Below are 16637 nucleotides of genomic sequence, written 5' to 3'. Positions count from 1 at the left end.
AATTATTTTAATTTTAATAAAATTAAAATTTAAAACATAATTACATGTGAACTTAAATATAAAAATAAAAACTAATCAGATAATTTTTTCCTTGTGGGGTCACAATATTAAACTTTTTTAAGATGTGTTGGTCGTTCTTTTTTTAAAAAAAAATTAATTTTTTTATTTTAAATTAATTTTTTTTATATTTTAATATATTAATATCAAAAATAAATTTAAAAAAATAATGGCGTCACGAACAGATTAAAAAGATTGTCAGATTTGCCGGACTTAATTCTTAGCATCAAATAAAACAAAATAAAAACTGAAAAAACAAATGACAGCTGTGGGATTTGAACCCACGCCCTTTCGGACCAGAGCCTAAATCTGGCGCCTTAGACCACTCGGCCAAACTGTCTTGATGATCAGTGGCGTCCTATAATAAATTAATATTCTAAAATATTATTTACTATTATTGTAAATCAATAAAAACCTGTATTTTAAATCCCCCGATCAATTTTAAGTTTAGTACCTTTTCTTTCACGTGGAAAATTCTCAGGGTTAGCTTGTAGGGAATAAAATCGTATAAAGGCAAAATCATGAATATAAAAATAATTTAACAAAATCTTAATATATAATTTTTTTAACATCCTACTAGAAAATAAATTTTGGTATCTGGCATTGATATATATGAATTAAAAGTTAAAAGTTAATATTATAGTGCTTATCATAATATATATATATATATATATATATATATATATATATATATATATATATATAACAAGAAGTAATTTATGTTAAAAAAATATATACTTCTAGTATATAAAATTGATACATATAAATTCAAAAATTCACATTATAACTTTTATTATAATTTCAGGCGATATGACTTGTTGAAGAAAATGATATTGGATAAATTTTAATTTTGTTTTTTAATATTAAGGCAAAGATATTTATACATTATTCGAGAATTAAATTTGTTTTTGAATATTGTTTTAAAAAACACTATTTTTCTCCAAAACAAATAAATAAAAATGAGATTATCTGCCCTAGGTTTATAAATTAGTCCAAAACAAGGGTCCTGGTTCATTTATCCACCTGCTCCCATAACCTTTCCAAGTCATAAGGTCCTCAAATCAACGGTTACAAATAGAACAGACAAAACACCTGAAGCAACCACCAACCATCCGACCCTCCACCACACCAATCCCCTACAAACCACCTCACATTTCCATAGTGCAACCGCTCTCCCCCTCTACCCACAAAATAAACCCTCATCTCTGAAAAGTGAAAACTCCCGTCCTCCTCCTCCTCCACTCTTGTACACTCTACCTCCGTCGATGGAAAAACTATAAAAAAACACTTCAGGAACAGGCCATTTCAGCAAACAAGTAACTGAGTTTGAGTCACCGAGTTGGCCATGGTCTCGTTGACAGTGACGGGCTCCTTTGTATCTAAATTATCTTCTTCTTCGAACAGCTCAACAGTTCTTGTCTCGACTCGATCTCGACTATGTTCTTCAGTTTGTTTTCCAGGAAACAAGGGGAGCTACTGTAGTGAAAGGAGGTTTGGCTTTCGAGTTAAGGCTTACGATTCTTCTAAGAATGACTCTTCTTCTAATAACAATAACTCTGGTGACGCCAAGCCGCCTAATGGTACTATGGTAATTGTATCAATCTCCTGTAGTTCTTGAATGAATTGCTTTACTTTTTAGTGGAAACTGACTGAAATGGAATTTTGGGTTTTCTTTTTTGAAATCAAAAGCCAAAGACCAGGAGGGAAATTCTATTGGAATATGTCAAAAATGTTCAGCCTGAGTTCATGGAGCTTTTTGTAAAACGAGCACCCCAGCAGGTTTTGCTTTTTTTTATTATTATTCTTGGCATCATTTCATTGGCTTTTAGGCATTGCTTCAGTTTCTCTAGCGTTGTTTGTAGTGGAAATATGGATATGAAGCATCCTTGTCATTTTTTTAGGTTGTTGATGCGATGAGACAGACAGTGGCTAATATGATTGGGACTCTGCCTCCGCAGTTTTTCGCTGTAACAGTTACTACTGTGAGTATATTGTGTTTGACTGGGATTGCGCATTTGGAAATTCATTGTTTAGTGTTGAAAACTGCAGGCATTTTGGTATTGAGAGAGGTCGGTTTGGGCTTTTTTGTTTCAGGTGGCTGAAAATCTTGCGCAGCTCATGTATAGTGTTATGATGACGGGCTATATGTTCAAGAATGCACAATACCGGTTGGATTTGCAACAAAGTTTGGAGCAGGTTGCACTTCCTGATGCACAAGAAGAAAAGAAGGTAATTGGTTTGTTGAAATCTGAAGATACAATTCACTGCTATAGGTTTAATGGGTCTACAAGTTTAACATTATCTCTGTCTTAAAGGGGCATATAACTTTATCTTTGTTTTGACAAAAAAATATCATTCTTTTCCCAGTATATAAGTAGATGTTATGACTGTTCAGGATGAGCCAGATTATGCACCTGGTACACAGAAAAATGTGTCTGGTGAAGTTATTCGGTGGAATAATGTTTCCGGCCCTGAAAGAATTGATGCTAAAAAATACATCGAGTTACTTGAAGCGGAGATTGAAGAACTCAATAGTCAAGTTGGCAGAAAATCTGCAAATGGACAGAATGAATTATTGGAATATCTCAAGTCTCTTGAGCCCCTAAATTTGAAGGTAAATATAGTTACTGCTTTTTGATGTATCCTGGCTTGGTGCCTCGGTCAATTAATGCAGCTAACAGTTACTGTCAGGTTTCTGCTTGGCGAGATGCACCGCACCCAAGCTAGTTGAATAGTTTATTATTCTTGCATACCAGTGCCCATTACTTTGAATGCCATCTAAAGAACACTTGTTTTTGCCTTCTCATTTTTGAAAGGTTCAAAATTTTACTTTTGGAATGTTTTTCTTTCATAAAGTAACGAAAGACTAGAAGTGTATAGAAAATATACTCCTGCAACCACCTTGCTTCCCACTTCCAGATTGCCAGGCTGTATGGAGTAACTTTGACTTTATTTCCACATTTTCACTTCAAATTGCTTGTTTATGATTTTGCAGGATTTGACAAGCAGTGCTGGAGAGGATGCTGTTCTTGCAATGAACACGTTCATCAAGCGTCTTTTGGCTGTTTCAGGTCCCGACCAAATGAAGGTTTCCCTGAAAACCGACTCAAATTTCTTGATTTACTGCTATGAATAGGATTCGTATTAGTAAAAAGAAAACATGCTCATTTTTCAAAAAGATTGTTTATGTAAATAGAGTGGTTAAAGGTTCTATATCTGATTATGAACTAATCAATTTGGATGAATAGTCAAGCATTTCTTCAACCCTTGCAAATAAATGTTCTATTTATTTGTGTTTTTGTGATAGTTGCTTATTCTCAATAAGGGCATAACCTTATTTACATGAAGAAAGGGGATAATTTAAAGCCATTCGTATTAGAGATTGTGTCCCATTGAATATCTGGTAGTTGCATTTTCTTCCCTGGATTTTATTTGATATCAAGCAAGCATTGACCATATCATTTATGAATTCTGTACCATTCTTAGATATCTTTTGAGCAAGTGTAGTGCATTGAACCTTTCAGGACAAGGCTGATGAAAGGAATTAGTTTTAGATGCAGATACTTCGGAACAATTATAATATCACTGTATTTCTTGAATAATCGTTTGATTTTTCTGAGCAAACTTAAAGAGCCATGCATTCTTGACTTCGATTCCAATTGCAGACATCTGTAACAGAGACTAGTGCACCAGAGCTTGTAAAGCTGCTTTATTGGTTGATGGTGGTTGGGTACAGCATTCGCAACATTGAAGTCCGTTTTGACATGGAACGAGTACTTGGTGCACCTCCAAAGCTTGCAGAGTTACCACCTGGAGAAAATGTTTAACCAGTTGCATAGGTGTGCTAATGACTTTTGTTGACCAAGCAGGAGCATAGTGATCTTCATATTGGATTTGATCACGTGGCAGATATTGCTGTTGAGTTCATATCTTGAAGCAGGCTCAATGCCAGTATGATTCTTTTCCCTTGCCACAGGAGATTGGATTTCTAAAATTATTGATAATCCTTTGATCAAATACTAGTTGCAGATTTTGAGTTAAATTTATGTAGTTAAAGATGCTTTTCAGAAGCAGTCATTTTTAAGGAAGTTGTAATAAGATTGTCAGCAAAATCATTCTCAATATCTGCAATGTCATTATGCATCTTGAAACACCTCTCAATTGTTGACATGAAAAGAAATAGTGCAGCCACACATGGAGGATCAAAGATCAAAGATCGAAGGAATGCAACAAGATAACTCAGATAAATCTTGTTCTTTCCTATACTCTGCTTCGCTCCCCTCCCCAACTTCTTTTCATCCCTGCTGCCTACATCTGGGCAAACCTAAAAGTATGCTTTCCACTGTCGCACTACTAAAAAATTAAATATAAAAATAAATCGAGGGCAGAGCACATACAGACGGGGAAGTTGCAGTGAATCCATGTGACTCAACTGCTTGTAGCTTCCCAGAAATCAAGAAAATGAATCGACAATCTGAACCAGAGCTTCATTCCCACGAACAACCATAGCTGTTATTGTTTATATGATGGAGAAACAGCCACTGCATGATCAAGTATCAAGAATTGGGAACCTGTGTTCTGGGATATGCACGTTTATACAAGCTCATGCGAACAGTGTCATGCTGCTGAAGGATCCCATTGAAAGTGTACTTTATAGCCCCTGAGCATAAATCACAGAAGTTACCAGCAAAAAACTAAAAGACACCACATCATTTATATCATCTGATGGAACATAAGATGCCCGCTACATAAGAAAACTTAATGCTGGAATCCTGCTTTGGATGAAAATGGAATCCGATCCCTTCAAAGTTTAGGCTAGATAGACAAAAAAATCATACCATGTGTGCCAACAGGTTCCTTAATCCGACCATGGTGACCACATTTCGTATACACTTCAACAGGCTGCAAGCACCAGTGACACATTTCGTATACCTCTCCATCTTGTGCTTGTCTGAATTCAAATCATCGGTGGAGAATATAGGCCTGAAAAGCAAACAGTGTCAAATTGCAGAAGGCATGCATCTAGACATACAGAAGGGCAAAATTGCAACACTTCAGTAGGCCAATGATATTACCTAGCAACAAACTGCCGAAAACCAACATGAAATACTAGTTCTTCTTTGGCTTTGATAGGAGCATCACAGGTATCATGCTTCTTAATGATGAAAAACATTGAAAAAACATATTGTGAGAGAAATTAAAGTAATGTAGACGATTTCTGAAGAACTGAAAACTGTAAACAGCAGTGTAAACACCAGAATACCTAAAGTGAAGAACATACATCTTGGATTCATGCTGAAAAAGGCCAGATGCTATCACATGTGCTCTCTTTGCAAGCAAACATAACTTTGAAGCAACAAGAGTAGGTACTTCCTTAATATGAAGCCTCGAGTATTGGCCTGCTGGTATACAGTCATCCTTTTCTCTTGCTCCATATCTAAGAATTTTGCAAGGACATGTTTTTATGTTGGGCACAGAGGCCGTTTCGTGGTCTTCTAAAAAGCAACTATTTGTTACATTGTCAGCTACAGAAGCTGAATTTATTTCTGCAACAGCTAGTGCTTGTCAGGTTATCTGGCCGGGGAGAATTCTTGAAGAGCTACGGTTCAAGCAAGTTGGAAACACTACAATTTTTTTTGTGACAACAACTCAGAAATCAGACTCTTCAAGAATCATGTGCCATACGGAAGAAGCAAACATATTGATGTGAGGTATTATTTTTTAAGAGATCTCAACAATGATGGAACAATCAAATCGATTTACTGTCGAAGTAAAAACCAAGTTGCAGATATACAGGCCTCTCAAGTTGACTATATTTGTGAAGCTACACGGTCTATTCGGAGTTTGTTCACGTGCTGCTGTAAATGAGAAATTTACAGAGGGTTGAATTTATTTTAAACTGATTTATATAGATTTCAGTTTAAAAAAGAGTGTTAAAATTTAAATGTTTTATTTCATATTCATTTATATTTATTGAAAGCTCTGGTCAGTAGTAGGTTTGACCAAGTCTCTAGGAATTTGGTTACTGATTTTCTAGCTGAGAAAATATCTTATATGATACTATTTTATCGGCCTTTTTTTTTTTTATCAATAAAATATATAGAGCTTTACCATTCCATACAGATCTCTTTTGTTTTTTCTTAATAGTATATAAAGCTCTGGATCCTCCCATGGCTAATGGAGGATTTTTGTGAAGTAGGACAACCAAAAACCCTTTCCTCCTATTTCAGTCTCTGTGTATAGGGTTTTGCAAAACTAGGGGAGATACTATTTCTGATTAAAGTCGAGAAAACAATGCTGTTTATGGTGATTAATTATACTACCTTGAAGATTTTGAGGTGTATAACTCATCTGGTTAGATTTTGAATTTGTTTTTCAGATATTATTAATTCGAGTGTTATAAATTTTAAGGTTATTAAAAACTTGCATAATTATTAACTTTAAAATTTTTAAAGAATTAATCGAATTAACCCAAATATTTCTAATTAATAAAAAAAAAAAAAAACAAACCATATTACTTTGAAGTTTGAACTCCCATGTTTCAATCATATTTTAAAAGAACTCATCTGCTACTAGGCTTGAGTTATAAAAGGATTGAGTCAATTTAAAAAAATTAAAATTAAAAAATTAAAATTATATTATTTTGATCTATTTTTTAAATTAAAAACTTAATAGTCAAGTGAGTCAAATAATTTTTATTTTTTTAACTTAGACAAATGTAAATCCGAGTCCGACCAGGTCCTATATTGACCCGTAAGGCTTGTCCGGTTATTGAAACAATGGCTTCAATTTGCAGCGGCTATTACAATCTTTCATTTAGAAAATGAAGTTGTCATGTCCAAAACCAAACTTAAGGGATTAATTAATTAAATTATAAAACTTCAGGGGCCATACAATGAAAATCTGTCTTCGTCCTCTTCACCACCAAAAGGCATAAAATATCCAAACCGGATAAACCAACACCTCTCGCTTCCCGTTAAGCCATCTCTACCCTCAGCCTCTCTATCACTCTCTCTCGGAAAAGAGAAACCTAAAATGCTTCTGTTCCCGCAACCTCTCCCAAATCGTTTCCCTTCAATTTCCATAACTTCTCCAATCTTCCAGCACCACCACCGTATCCTCCAACCACAACTCGCCGCCACTCCCACCACCACTGCCCTCACCGCCACAAATCTCACCGACTCCTCCTTCCCTTACTCAAAACGACATCACGAAACTTCACAAAATGACATCGAAGACTACTACAACGACGACGACGACGACGACGACATTCTCCCTCTCCAAAGCCTCCGTTACGACTTCACTCCACTCATCAACTACCTCTCCAACAAAATTTCCACTTCCACCGACTCGGACTCCGACTCAGCCTCTCCTACATCATTAGACTCCACCGAGTTCCAACTCGCCGAGTCATACCGTGTAGTCCCTGGTCCACTCTGGCACTCCCTATTAAAATCTCTCTGTACTTCCTCTTCCTCTATTCCTCTCGCTTACGCTGTCGTTTCTTGGCTTCAAAAGCATAACCTCTGTTTCTCTTACGAGCTGCTCTACTCTATTTTGATCCACGCACTTGGTCAGTCAGAGAAACTATACGAGGCCTTTTTGCTCTCTCAAAAGCAAAATTTGACTCCATTAACTTATAATGCCCTGATTAGCGCGTGTGCACGGAATAATGATATTGAAAAAGCGCTTAATTTGATATGTAGAATGAGGGAGGACGGTTATCCTTCGGATTTGGTTAATTATAGTTTAATAATTAGGTCATTAATGAAGAATAACAGAGCAAATTCTTCGATTTTGCAAAAGATTTACAGGGAAATTGATCGTGATAAGCTTGAAGTTGATGTGCAGTTATGGAATGATATTATTGTTGGGTTTTCGAAAGCTGGGGATTTAGATAAAGCGTTGGAGTTTTTGGGTGTGGTGCAAGGAAGTGGATTGAGTGTGAAAACTGCCACGCTTGTGACAGTGATTTGGGGTTTGGGGAATTGTGGTAGGACAGAGGAAGCGGAGGCAATTTTTGAAGAAATGAGAGACAATGGATTGCAACCGAGGACCAGGGCGTATAATGCACTTCTTAGAGGGTATGTGAAAGCGGGTTTGTTGAGAGACGCAGAGTTTGTTGTTTCGGAGATGGAGAGGAGTGGTGTTTTGCCAAATGAACAGACTTATAGTTTGTTGATTGATGCGTATGGGAATGCGGAGAGATGGGAGAGTGCGAGGATTGTGTTGAAGGAAATGGAAGCGAGTAATGTGCAGCCTAATGCATATGTTTTTAGTCGGATTTTGGCGAGTTATCGGGATAAAGGGGAGTGGCAGAAAACTTTTCAGGTTTTAAGGGAAATGGAGGACAGTGGGGTGCGTCCTGATAGGATATTTTATAATGTTTTGATTGATACTTTTGGCAAGTTCAATTGTCTTGATCATGCCATGGCTACCTTTGATAGGATGTTATCGGAAGGGATAGAGCCTGACACAATTACTTGGAATACACTTGTAGACTGTCATTGTAAGGCAGGGAAGCATGATAGAGCGGAGGAGTTGTTTGAGGAAATGATGGAAAAAGGCTACTTGCCTTGTAATACTACATTTAACATTATGATTAATTCATTTGGGGACCAGGAGAGATGGGACGATGTGAAGAATTTGTTGACAAATATGCGGAGTCAGGGTTTATTGCCTAATGCCGTGACATACACTACCCTTATTGATATTTACGGGAAATCAGGTAGGTTTGATGATGCAATTGAGTGCTTGGATGATATGAAGGCTGCAGGACTGAAACCATCCTCTACTATGTACAATGCTTTGCTAAATGCCTATGCACAGAGGGTAAGTCAACAGCCTTGGCACTGACATCAACTCCATTATATGATTACTTTTTCATGGGATCTTGCGAAATGCTTTATTCATATGGTTACTGATAGTCAGACGATGGTATATTATAGTCATAGTCTTGGCCACATGGACTATTTTCGTTGCGGGTATACAAATAAACTTGTGCATCAAAATATAAGATCTTTACCGGGAATAAGCTATATATCCATGATCATGTGCCTAGATGTCCGACTTATCATTTTCATGCACACTGTATGGGCAGGACATAGGAGAACATGCTAATATTTTAGATAATTACTGATGAACTTCTACATTACAGTTGCTGTGCACTTGAGATCACTGACACATCATTTTAATGTTTAGTAAGATGACACTGTCAACCTTACCAAGACACATAGTTCTGATGCAATTGGGAAGGTTGTGCAGTTTATCACTTGTTTTATAATTGTGCTATCTTCAATTCACTGGTGGCTTCTAAACTCAGAAGATCAAGCTCAGATATTGGTATGCACAAAGTAGACAGTAAGGAGGTCAAATAAATGCGTTCTATACCCTTTTCTTGCAAATGGGAACTCTGATATACATAGGATCTACTGTTCTGTCCTCCTAATGATCTCCCATTCCATTTTCTCACAGGGTTTGTCTGATCAAGCTGTAAGTGCATTTTGGGCAATGAGGGATGATGGCCTAAAGCCTAGTCTCTTAGCTCTCAATTCGTTGATTAATGCATTTGGAAAGGATAGGAGGGATGTTGAAGCTTTCGTAGTGTTGCAGTACATGAAGGAAAATGTAAGTTGTAGTTAATAGTTACCCACAGAGTATCTATTTTCCTTGTTGAATCTGCTTGTCTTGCCCTCGTATAAAATGTCCATTGGTCCTCTAACTGCAGGATTTGAAGCCAGATGTGGTTACTTATACAACACTTATGAAAGCTCTGATTCTTGTTGAGAAGTTTGATAAGGTATAATATTCATTATACTGTATGAGTGCTCGCAGACAATGTTTGGAAAATTTGATGTGCTGCCTTTTCTTTCTTGTGACATGTTTGGACAATGATACTGCACCCTTCTGCATTTTGTGCCCATTGTATATCCACCACAACTGTTGATCTCCTTCTTTTAAGGTGTTGCTGACATGATAAGCTGGACCTTTCATATTTCATGGGCCGATAAATTGTTTGCAGCAACCCATATATCAAAAATAGATGTCTCAGTTCTTACCATCAATCATACTTTACCTGCCTTAAAAGTAATATAATCAAATGAATGCATAATTTCTCCTTGCTTCTACCTAGAAATGAAGCATCATACCAAATACCTGATGCATAGTTTATAACCACTTTGTTAACTTGAAACTGCATAATTATTGCTTGGTGTGTGTCACGCCACATTTCTGTTTGCTTTGTTTTTTTTTTGCTTACACTCCATGTCTGTATCCGAGCTGGAAGTACAGAGCCTTTGAAAGTCGATTAGCAACTAGGTGGTTCACTTTAACATTATAGTGCATCTACTAATTTCGAGCTTGCATTATAGGATATAATAGAAAGGTCAATCTTTGGGTATGCCATCTGAGATTGCTGTTTATGTCTAACAAACATCTTCAATGCCCTAGCTGTATCGTTACATTGACCTAATATATACCTATCAATCACCCCTGTGGTTCTATATGAAGATAATCGACCTGCATGTTTCAGGTGCCATCTGTGTATGAAGAAATGATTTTGTCTGGGTGCACCCCAGATAGGAAAGCCAGAGCAATGTTACGCTCTGCTCTGAAATACATGAAGCAAACACTGGAATAGTAGATGAGAAGCCCAAGCTATCCAGCCATACAAAATACAAGATCGTTATTACATCCGAAGTTGCTTCCCTGTTCAAGGTTTGTGCTTGCAGTCCCTTGTGCTACCATCATTTTATCATGATTAACATGTTATCTTCCATTGCACGAAATATTCTCATTCTCTAGACTCGATGGTTTTGCAGGAAATGCTTCATACGTGCATCCCCACATAACCCACATAACTTGGAAAGGGTTTCTGCTTCAGGAGCAAATGATTGTCTGCATCCATGAAGAGTCATCTACTTGATATCAAAACACAGGATTTGAGGAAACCTCCTCCCAACTGTACAGTTCTTAACATTCTTGTCACAGCTCCTGAGTTGTATTCTATAATTGCATCAGTTCTAATCATTCTTTTATCCTAATGGAAATATAGGTACTGCTATTCAATTGAACATCATCCTCCCATGGTGCAAAGATTCGACCAAACAAAAACCACTAATTTTTTCATATGAGAATGGTTTCCTCATCTGCTTCCCCTGTAGCTTGTTGATATACATCAGGTTCAAGGCTGCTGATCTAGAGCAGAGAATAGTTTCTTCGAGGGAAACTAAATACTATAGGAATATTAGTAAATTGTGATCAACAATGCTCTGTGGAAGCTCTTTGAATTCGTCAATGCAGAGGCAAATCATTGAGGAACTGATGTTGAACCATGGGCAAAAAAATGTTTCTATAAGATACCTCAAGATACAATGTCAGATGGATAAGGCTGAGACTATAGGTCTACTTGACTTGCCCTTTGCAATTCTAGAACAGAACATGAACAATAACAAAACTGAGGATAATAAGAAGAGCCTAAAATACGTTCTTATCTCCTGCATTCCAACATCTAGCACCTCCATCTTTTTACCATATCTATTTCTCCTTTCCATTAAGTACCCATCAAGATATTCATCAATGGATACAAACCTGTCCACACCAGACGCCATGGCCTTCGAATGGTTTCCATCTAGCTGGAGCGGTCCCAACTTGAAAATTGTGAAAAAAGCGGAAGACCAGTCATTGAGAACTCTCTGTACCCAAAATGAAAATATGATCGTTAAATTTCGATTCTTTTCCATCACCAACCAAATGCTATTTCTGTAAAGCAAAAAAAATAGCAATCCAGTTTACATTGAAGGTAGTAAGATCAACAGGATTGAACATTTTAAAGCAGTCCTTTGAAGAAGCTGCGGTATCTCCGTATATCTGCCAGTTACAGCATCCGAAACAAAGGTTAGGCAGAAAGACTGGCTTATAACTTTAAAGCATTTTCATGAAAGGTGTTCATATTTCACAGACCTCGAAGGTGAAAGCCATAGGCACTTTTACAATGTCGTACATGAAATCTGTTGCTGTCCCATGTGCAAGATACCTAAATTAAAGCATTAAAGCATAAACATGTCAAAATCTCAACTGGCACTCCAGACCTGCTGAATAACCACTCTCCAGCAACAAGATCATCTAATTTTCAACATTGTACGGTAAATCATATTTCCTTCAAGTTGATAATATGTGGAAACAGGCAACAAAGGCCCTGGAAGCACTGCGCACATTAGGCTATAATAGCCGAAGTACCCAGATGTTTTACACTCGAATGATACATATGAACCATCTATAATTCAGAAGCCTGGACAATGCAGGAATGGCGACATTTACTAAAATTACATGTTGTCCCTAAAGACAGCCCAAAGGAAAAAAAAAAAAAAACTCCAGACATCACAAAGCCATTAACATGTCTACGTGTGTCATTTGTATGCAATGCCTGTGATTAAGTGGTAAGTCCATGTGACAGCATGCTTTGCAGAAATGGGAACTGATTGTATATTATTAAGCTCATGGACAGTCATCAGTAACCACTGTCAAAACACTAAAATAGAGGGTGTGGTGTCTCTCTAGAAACAATGGATGGAACTATGAAATTTCTGAATAGAAACAGGTTTGCAGTTTAAGTATTACAAACCCAACAGAGCCTCCTCCTGAGCCAATCATACAATGTTTGTGGCAATGAACATTGTTCAGTTTACCAAGCAATGACCTCATACGTTCTGATAGCACACCATCAGGGGTTGTATTCCTGTGGTCATAAGGCATAAATAATGCCTGAACAACAAAAGCAAATAAGAGATCATGCAACCCTAAATGAAAAGGGAAAGAACGCATTATAAAGAACCAAACAAAGGGTAGAGAAAAAATGAAAAAAATTGACAAAACAACGTTTCTTAGGATCAGTTCAGCAATCAATGATAAAGGATATTTACTTAGGACCACTCACCTCCATTCCCGAATGCACATTAACCCATATGTGAGGATCGAACGTTAAGGCGAGTTTCCGCATTATTTGAGTTTCAGGCTCACTAAAAGGACCAGTTCCAGGATTTTCTTCATATGGATCATAGTCCTGTAAATGGAGAACTATTGAATATGAGACAAAGAAACCACATCACATAGGAGCACACCACTGAACTGAATTATAACGTTCGTATCCTTCAGTGACAAATACAAGGAGTATAAAGACTTTACTGATTATTCTAAAAGCTCATTTATTGCCCATCGTACAAAGATTTCAATTCACTTATTAAATGCACGTACTACTTGAGTCCACCTCAACCTAATGCCCGAGGACATCATCGCAGATCATGAGCATATAACATGTAATGATGTTATGCAAAATAGCATTCCAAGAGTACAAGGTTAATAGGCAGAACAGACCTTCTCCTTTTTTCCCCAATCAACGCTCCAATTCCGGTTGAGATCAACTCCTCTACCTGCCAAAAAGAAAACTTAGCAACACAATTTCTCCAAAAAGTCAAATTAAACCTTAAAATAAACTGCATTACCATTTCTTCTCTCACAAAGATCTCCTTCCTCAACAAGTTTCCGTCCATTCAAGTTTTCCATTGGCACGACCTGCCATGCCATTCAAAAGAAGTATCCCAAAACATCAGCCCGTAAACACCAGTAATACATATATTGCCTCAATAGGTTACATACTTCAATTACAAGTGAAATTAATGTCCCACGAAAAATTTTAAGCTACCTTTACGATGAGCTTGTCTAGGGTATTGTTTAAAGAAGCAGCATCTACATCAGGTAGAAACTGTTCCTCGCTTAAAACCGACAAGATCCGAAACGCAAGTTCTGTTGTAATTAGCTCCCTCCCATGCTGCCCGAAACTCTGGAAGACAAGGGAATCATCTGTCAACAAAACCAGCAATTACCAATCACACCAAAATACCAGTATGCAATAACCTAATCCACTACACACCAAATCGAATTCCTTAAATCCAATCAACAAAAACCAATAACTCCTTAAATCAAACAACTTGATGGGTTCTTCCATAAATACATAAACAAATAAAAAAAGGGCTAAAAACTTACAAGAAGAATCCGAAACTTTGACCTGTCATCAGTCTCTTTCCTACTTCTGCAATAAGTAACTACAGTGATCTCTGCTTTATAACCCTTGTTTCCTGTTTTAATCGTCTCCGCCTATTATTATTTTTTTTATAAAAAAACAACAGCAACTCATCATTACAACCTTAAAAACAACATTAATAATAATAATAAAAACTTTGTATCACCAAAAACAGAAACTTACGGTAAGTTTATCTGGGTGACGGTGTACCAATGCCTTTATTTGCTCTAACAAATCAGCACTGCAAAAAAAAAAAGAATCAGAATGAAAACTCAAATACTATTTCGTAAGTAAATTTTTTTTTTTTTTTTTTGGGGGGGGGGGAGCATTTTGATTTAGAATTTACCTGGAATGGTAGAGATCGCGATTTATTGAAGTGATAGTGGAATTAGTTTTAGCATTGACAAGTGAAGGAGAAGCGAAAAAGAAGAAAAAGAGGAGAGGGAGGAGAGAAGCCATAAGGTGGGGGAGGAGGGATATTTTTTCCTCTTGATTTATGTGTTGCTTTGTGTTTCATTTAATTTTTTTTTTTTTTTTTTTTGGCTGGCAGGCCAAAAAGGGAGATAATAACTGTGATGTGATCTAATTTCAGTGATTTTTGTTTTTTAAAAAAATTATTTGCTTCACTGTCGATGATGGTGGTGGTGGTCCTGATGAGGAGAGGGATTTTCTAATCTAGGTCTCCCACGGTAAATGGCCACACAAACATTATGATATTCATAATTGTTAATTCTAGGGTTAATTTGAATTACGGATTGATCATATTAATTTAAGATATAATATTTAAAAAACTACATAAAAATATTTTTTTTATTATTTTTTAAAAAATTAAAATTATATTTTGATTGAATTATAAGGTAACTAACTACCCAGTTAAACAACATTAATATTAAATTTATTTTATTTTTTTATACTCGGTATATCAATCGGTCTTGGATCGAACTATTTAGCCAAATAAGATCAAATAACAATGATGTTAATATTGTGTTTGGGTTTTATTTTAGTTAATTTTGCTTAATCCAATATTTTTATTAATTTTATTCTGATTTCATATTCAAAAATGACAATATCTTATTTTTATAATATATCAAAGACCATAATTAAAATTTTCCAAAATGGCTTCAACTAATGGAGAGAGATTCAATAAATTCATCAATTTAAGTTTAAGTGTCACCTGAATTTAATTAGTATTACTAATAGAGATAATTTAATTTTTGGTCTCGATATAATTATCATGATCTATATATATATATATATATATATATATATATAGATGTTAGATTATGAAATCAGCTATTTTCATGTTAATTTTAATTTAAAAAAGTTGAAAAAAAATTAATGGGTTGATTGACTGACCTGGCAAGTCAGTCAAGTTTTGTTTTTTTTTAATCTGGATTGATTGACATCCTGAATTAACCTGCCATGCCGGTTCGCATAGCTGCCTTCATTGCCTTTTAGTTGTTTAACAAAATCATCATCAATTTTTGAGATTCATTCCTCACTTCAGTCACCAAGTCATGAAGTCCAGGCTTGGACTCAGCCACATATCGTGCAGCTGCTATCCAAAAGAGATTTCCCATGGAATTCTCTGACAATGGTGGTGTCATCTCAGAGCTGGCTACTTGGGCCTTAAGGTCGGCAATGGCTGAGGGATCAAACACAAATCTCCTGGTTATGCACTTTCCCTTTTTGTACATAGAACCCCACATAACAATCGATGACTCTCCACGCCATGTATCGTTTGTAGGGAAGAGGGAACTAGCGATGAACTCAGGGTACACGGTTGCTTCATTACTGCCTCAGGCTGTAGCAGTCCATGCCTTCAGAAACGAGCTCAAAGCAGCACCATCCAGGAACTTGTGACATGTACACATGCCAAAGCCATTGCCACCACACTCAAAGACGTTTTCTTGAACACTAGTCACGTATACTGCTGCAGTTGATTCCTTCACAATGAGTTCACAGGGAAGAAATTGACACACTGCCAGGAGGTCAGGTTGGCCACGGAATTCATCAAGATTGAAGTCAAGAACCCTGGTTTCCACATAATAGGCCCCTTTGTCGTTGCAGTAAATGGAAAATGAGACGTCTTTGATCTTTCCACCAAGAGGGTAAAATCTGTAGCAGCTCCAGTCTTGTGGGACATCAGGATCATGGCTAGGACTAAAGTTGTCATTAATTGGATAGAATAAGATGATTGGCTATGATATATATATATATAGGAAGTTTGAACATGTGGGGGCGTATATGCTCATTTGTCCCTAAATAATATCAAGGGATACTCTTTTCACGGTAAATACCAAATATATTGTAGTGATTTCTGTTTGGACATCAATGTTACGATTTCTCTAGTCTATTCTAGCCGAAGCAGCACCTCTGCACAACTCTTAAAATAATGTACTTGTTCTTGGCAAGTGCTGTGGTGAGCAAATGATGAAACATAATTTACAACCTTAAGGTGTGGCAATCCAAGTAAAAACTCCAAATTTATATAATTCTTGTC

The 16637-nt window shown here is 36.5% G+C and overlaps 3 protein-coding genes and 1 non-coding gene across 6 annotated transcripts; 2 read left to right on the top strand and 2 right to left on the bottom strand.

Annotated features, from left to right (window-relative positions):
* Positions 1-317: 317 nt before the first annotated feature.
* On the bottom strand, positions 318-397 carry TRNAL-UAG (transfer RNA leucine (anticodon UAG)). The gene has a single exon. It is a non-coding gene; the product is annotated as a tRNA-Leu (tRNA).
* Positions 398-1232: 835 nt separating this feature from the next.
* LOC7474579 (uncharacterized) lies at positions 1233-4210 on the top strand. Of its 2 annotated transcripts, none has more exons than XM_052450367.1 (7): positions 1233-1637; positions 1747-1836; positions 1959-2039; positions 2152-2286; positions 2453-2671; positions 3053-3145; positions 3723-4210. In XM_052450367.1, the coding sequence occupies exons 1-7, from the start codon at positions 1587-1589 to the stop codon at positions 3882-3884; spliced, it is 831 nt and encodes a 276-aa protein (XP_052306327.1). In that variant the 5' UTR covers positions 1233-1586; the 3' UTR covers positions 3885-4210. The 2 variants fall into 2 exon arrangements, with proteins under 2 accessions (XP_052306327.1, XP_002301925.2); XM_002301889.4 differs by having other exon boundaries at positions 1236-1645.
* Positions 4211-6831: 2621 nt separating this feature from the next.
* On the top strand, positions 6832-11376 carry LOC7496866 (pentatricopeptide repeat-containing protein At5g42310, chloroplastic). Of its 2 annotated transcripts, XM_024595468.2 has the most exons (6): positions 6832-8889; positions 9532-9684; positions 9785-9856; positions 10589-10773; positions 10878-11019; positions 11111-11376. In XM_024595468.2, exons 1-4 carry the CDS (start codon positions 7093-7095, stop codon positions 10694-10696), a joined length of 2130 nt encoding a protein of 709 aa, XP_024451236.1. In that variant the 5' UTR covers positions 6832-7092; the 3' UTR covers positions 10697-10773; positions 10878-11019; positions 11111-11376. The 2 variants fall into 2 exon arrangements, with proteins under 2 accessions (XP_024451236.1, XP_024451235.1); XM_024595467.2 differs by having other exon boundaries at positions 10878-11134.
* Positions 11377-11382: 6 nt separating this feature from the next.
* On the bottom strand, positions 11383-14661 carry LOC7496864 (uncharacterized). Its single transcript, XM_002300612.4, has 11 exons — positions 14481-14661; positions 14318-14375; positions 14098-14208; positions 13757-13894; positions 13557-13626; positions 13429-13484; positions 12992-13117; positions 12680-12819; positions 12019-12091; positions 11851-11925; positions 11383-11750 (listed from the first exon to the last, which is right to left on the bottom strand). The coding sequence occupies exons 1-11, from the start codon at positions 14591-14593 to the stop codon at positions 11433-11435; spliced, it is 1278 nt and encodes a 425-aa protein (XP_002300648.4). The 5' UTR covers positions 14594-14661; the 3' UTR covers positions 11383-11432.
* Between the last annotated feature and the right edge of the window lie 1976 nt (positions 14662-16637).

This window comes from Populus trichocarpa, chromosome 2 (assembly GCF_000002775.5).
Source record: "Populus trichocarpa isolate Nisqually-1 chromosome 2, P.trichocarpa_v4.1, whole genome shotgun sequence".
Lineage (NCBI taxonomy): Eukaryota > Viridiplantae > Streptophyta > Magnoliopsida > Malpighiales > Salicaceae > Populus > Populus trichocarpa.
The sequence above is the reverse complement of the archived record's forward strand: the minus strand, read 5'-3'. Positions and strand labels throughout refer to the sequence as shown.

Bases quoted from the DNA above. Each gene is read 5' to 3' on its own strand.
- LOC7496864 (XM_002300612.4), bottom strand. From the start codon at position 14,593: ATGGCTTCTCTCCTCCCTCTCCTCTTTTTCTTCTTTTTCGCTTCTCCT. The intron at 13,627-13,756 runs GTAGCTTAAAAT...ATGGCATGGCAG, and splicing joins TAGACAAGCTCATCGTAAAG to GTCGTGCCAATGGAAAACTT. The intron at 12,820-12,991 runs GTGAGTGGTCCT...TTTGTTGTTCAG, and splicing joins ATGTGCATTCGGGAATGGAG to GCATTATTTATGCCTTATGA.
- LOC7474579 (XM_002301889.4), top strand. From the start codon at position 1,403: ATGGTCTCGTTGACAGTGACGGGCTCCTTTGTATCTAAATTATCTTCT. The intron at 1,837-1,958 runs GTTTTGCTTTTT...TCATTTTTTTAG, and splicing joins TAAAACGAGCACCCCAGCAG to GTTGTTGATGCGATGAGACA. The intron at 2,287-2,452 runs GTAATTGGTTTG...ATGACTGTTCAG, and splicing joins ATGCACAAGAAGAAAAGAAG to GATGAGCCAGATTATGCACC.
- LOC7496866 (XM_024595468.2), top strand. From the start codon at position 7,093: ATGCTTCTGTTCCCGCAACCTCTCCCAAATCGTTTCCCTTCAATTTCC. The intron at 8,890-9,531 runs GTAAGTCAACAG...ATTTTCTCACAG, and splicing joins TAAATGCCTATGCACAGAGG to GGTTTGTCTGATCAAGCTGT. The intron at 9,685-9,784 runs GTAAGTTGTAGT...CTCTAACTGCAG, and splicing joins TGCAGTACATGAAGGAAAAT to GATTTGAAGCCAGATGTGGT.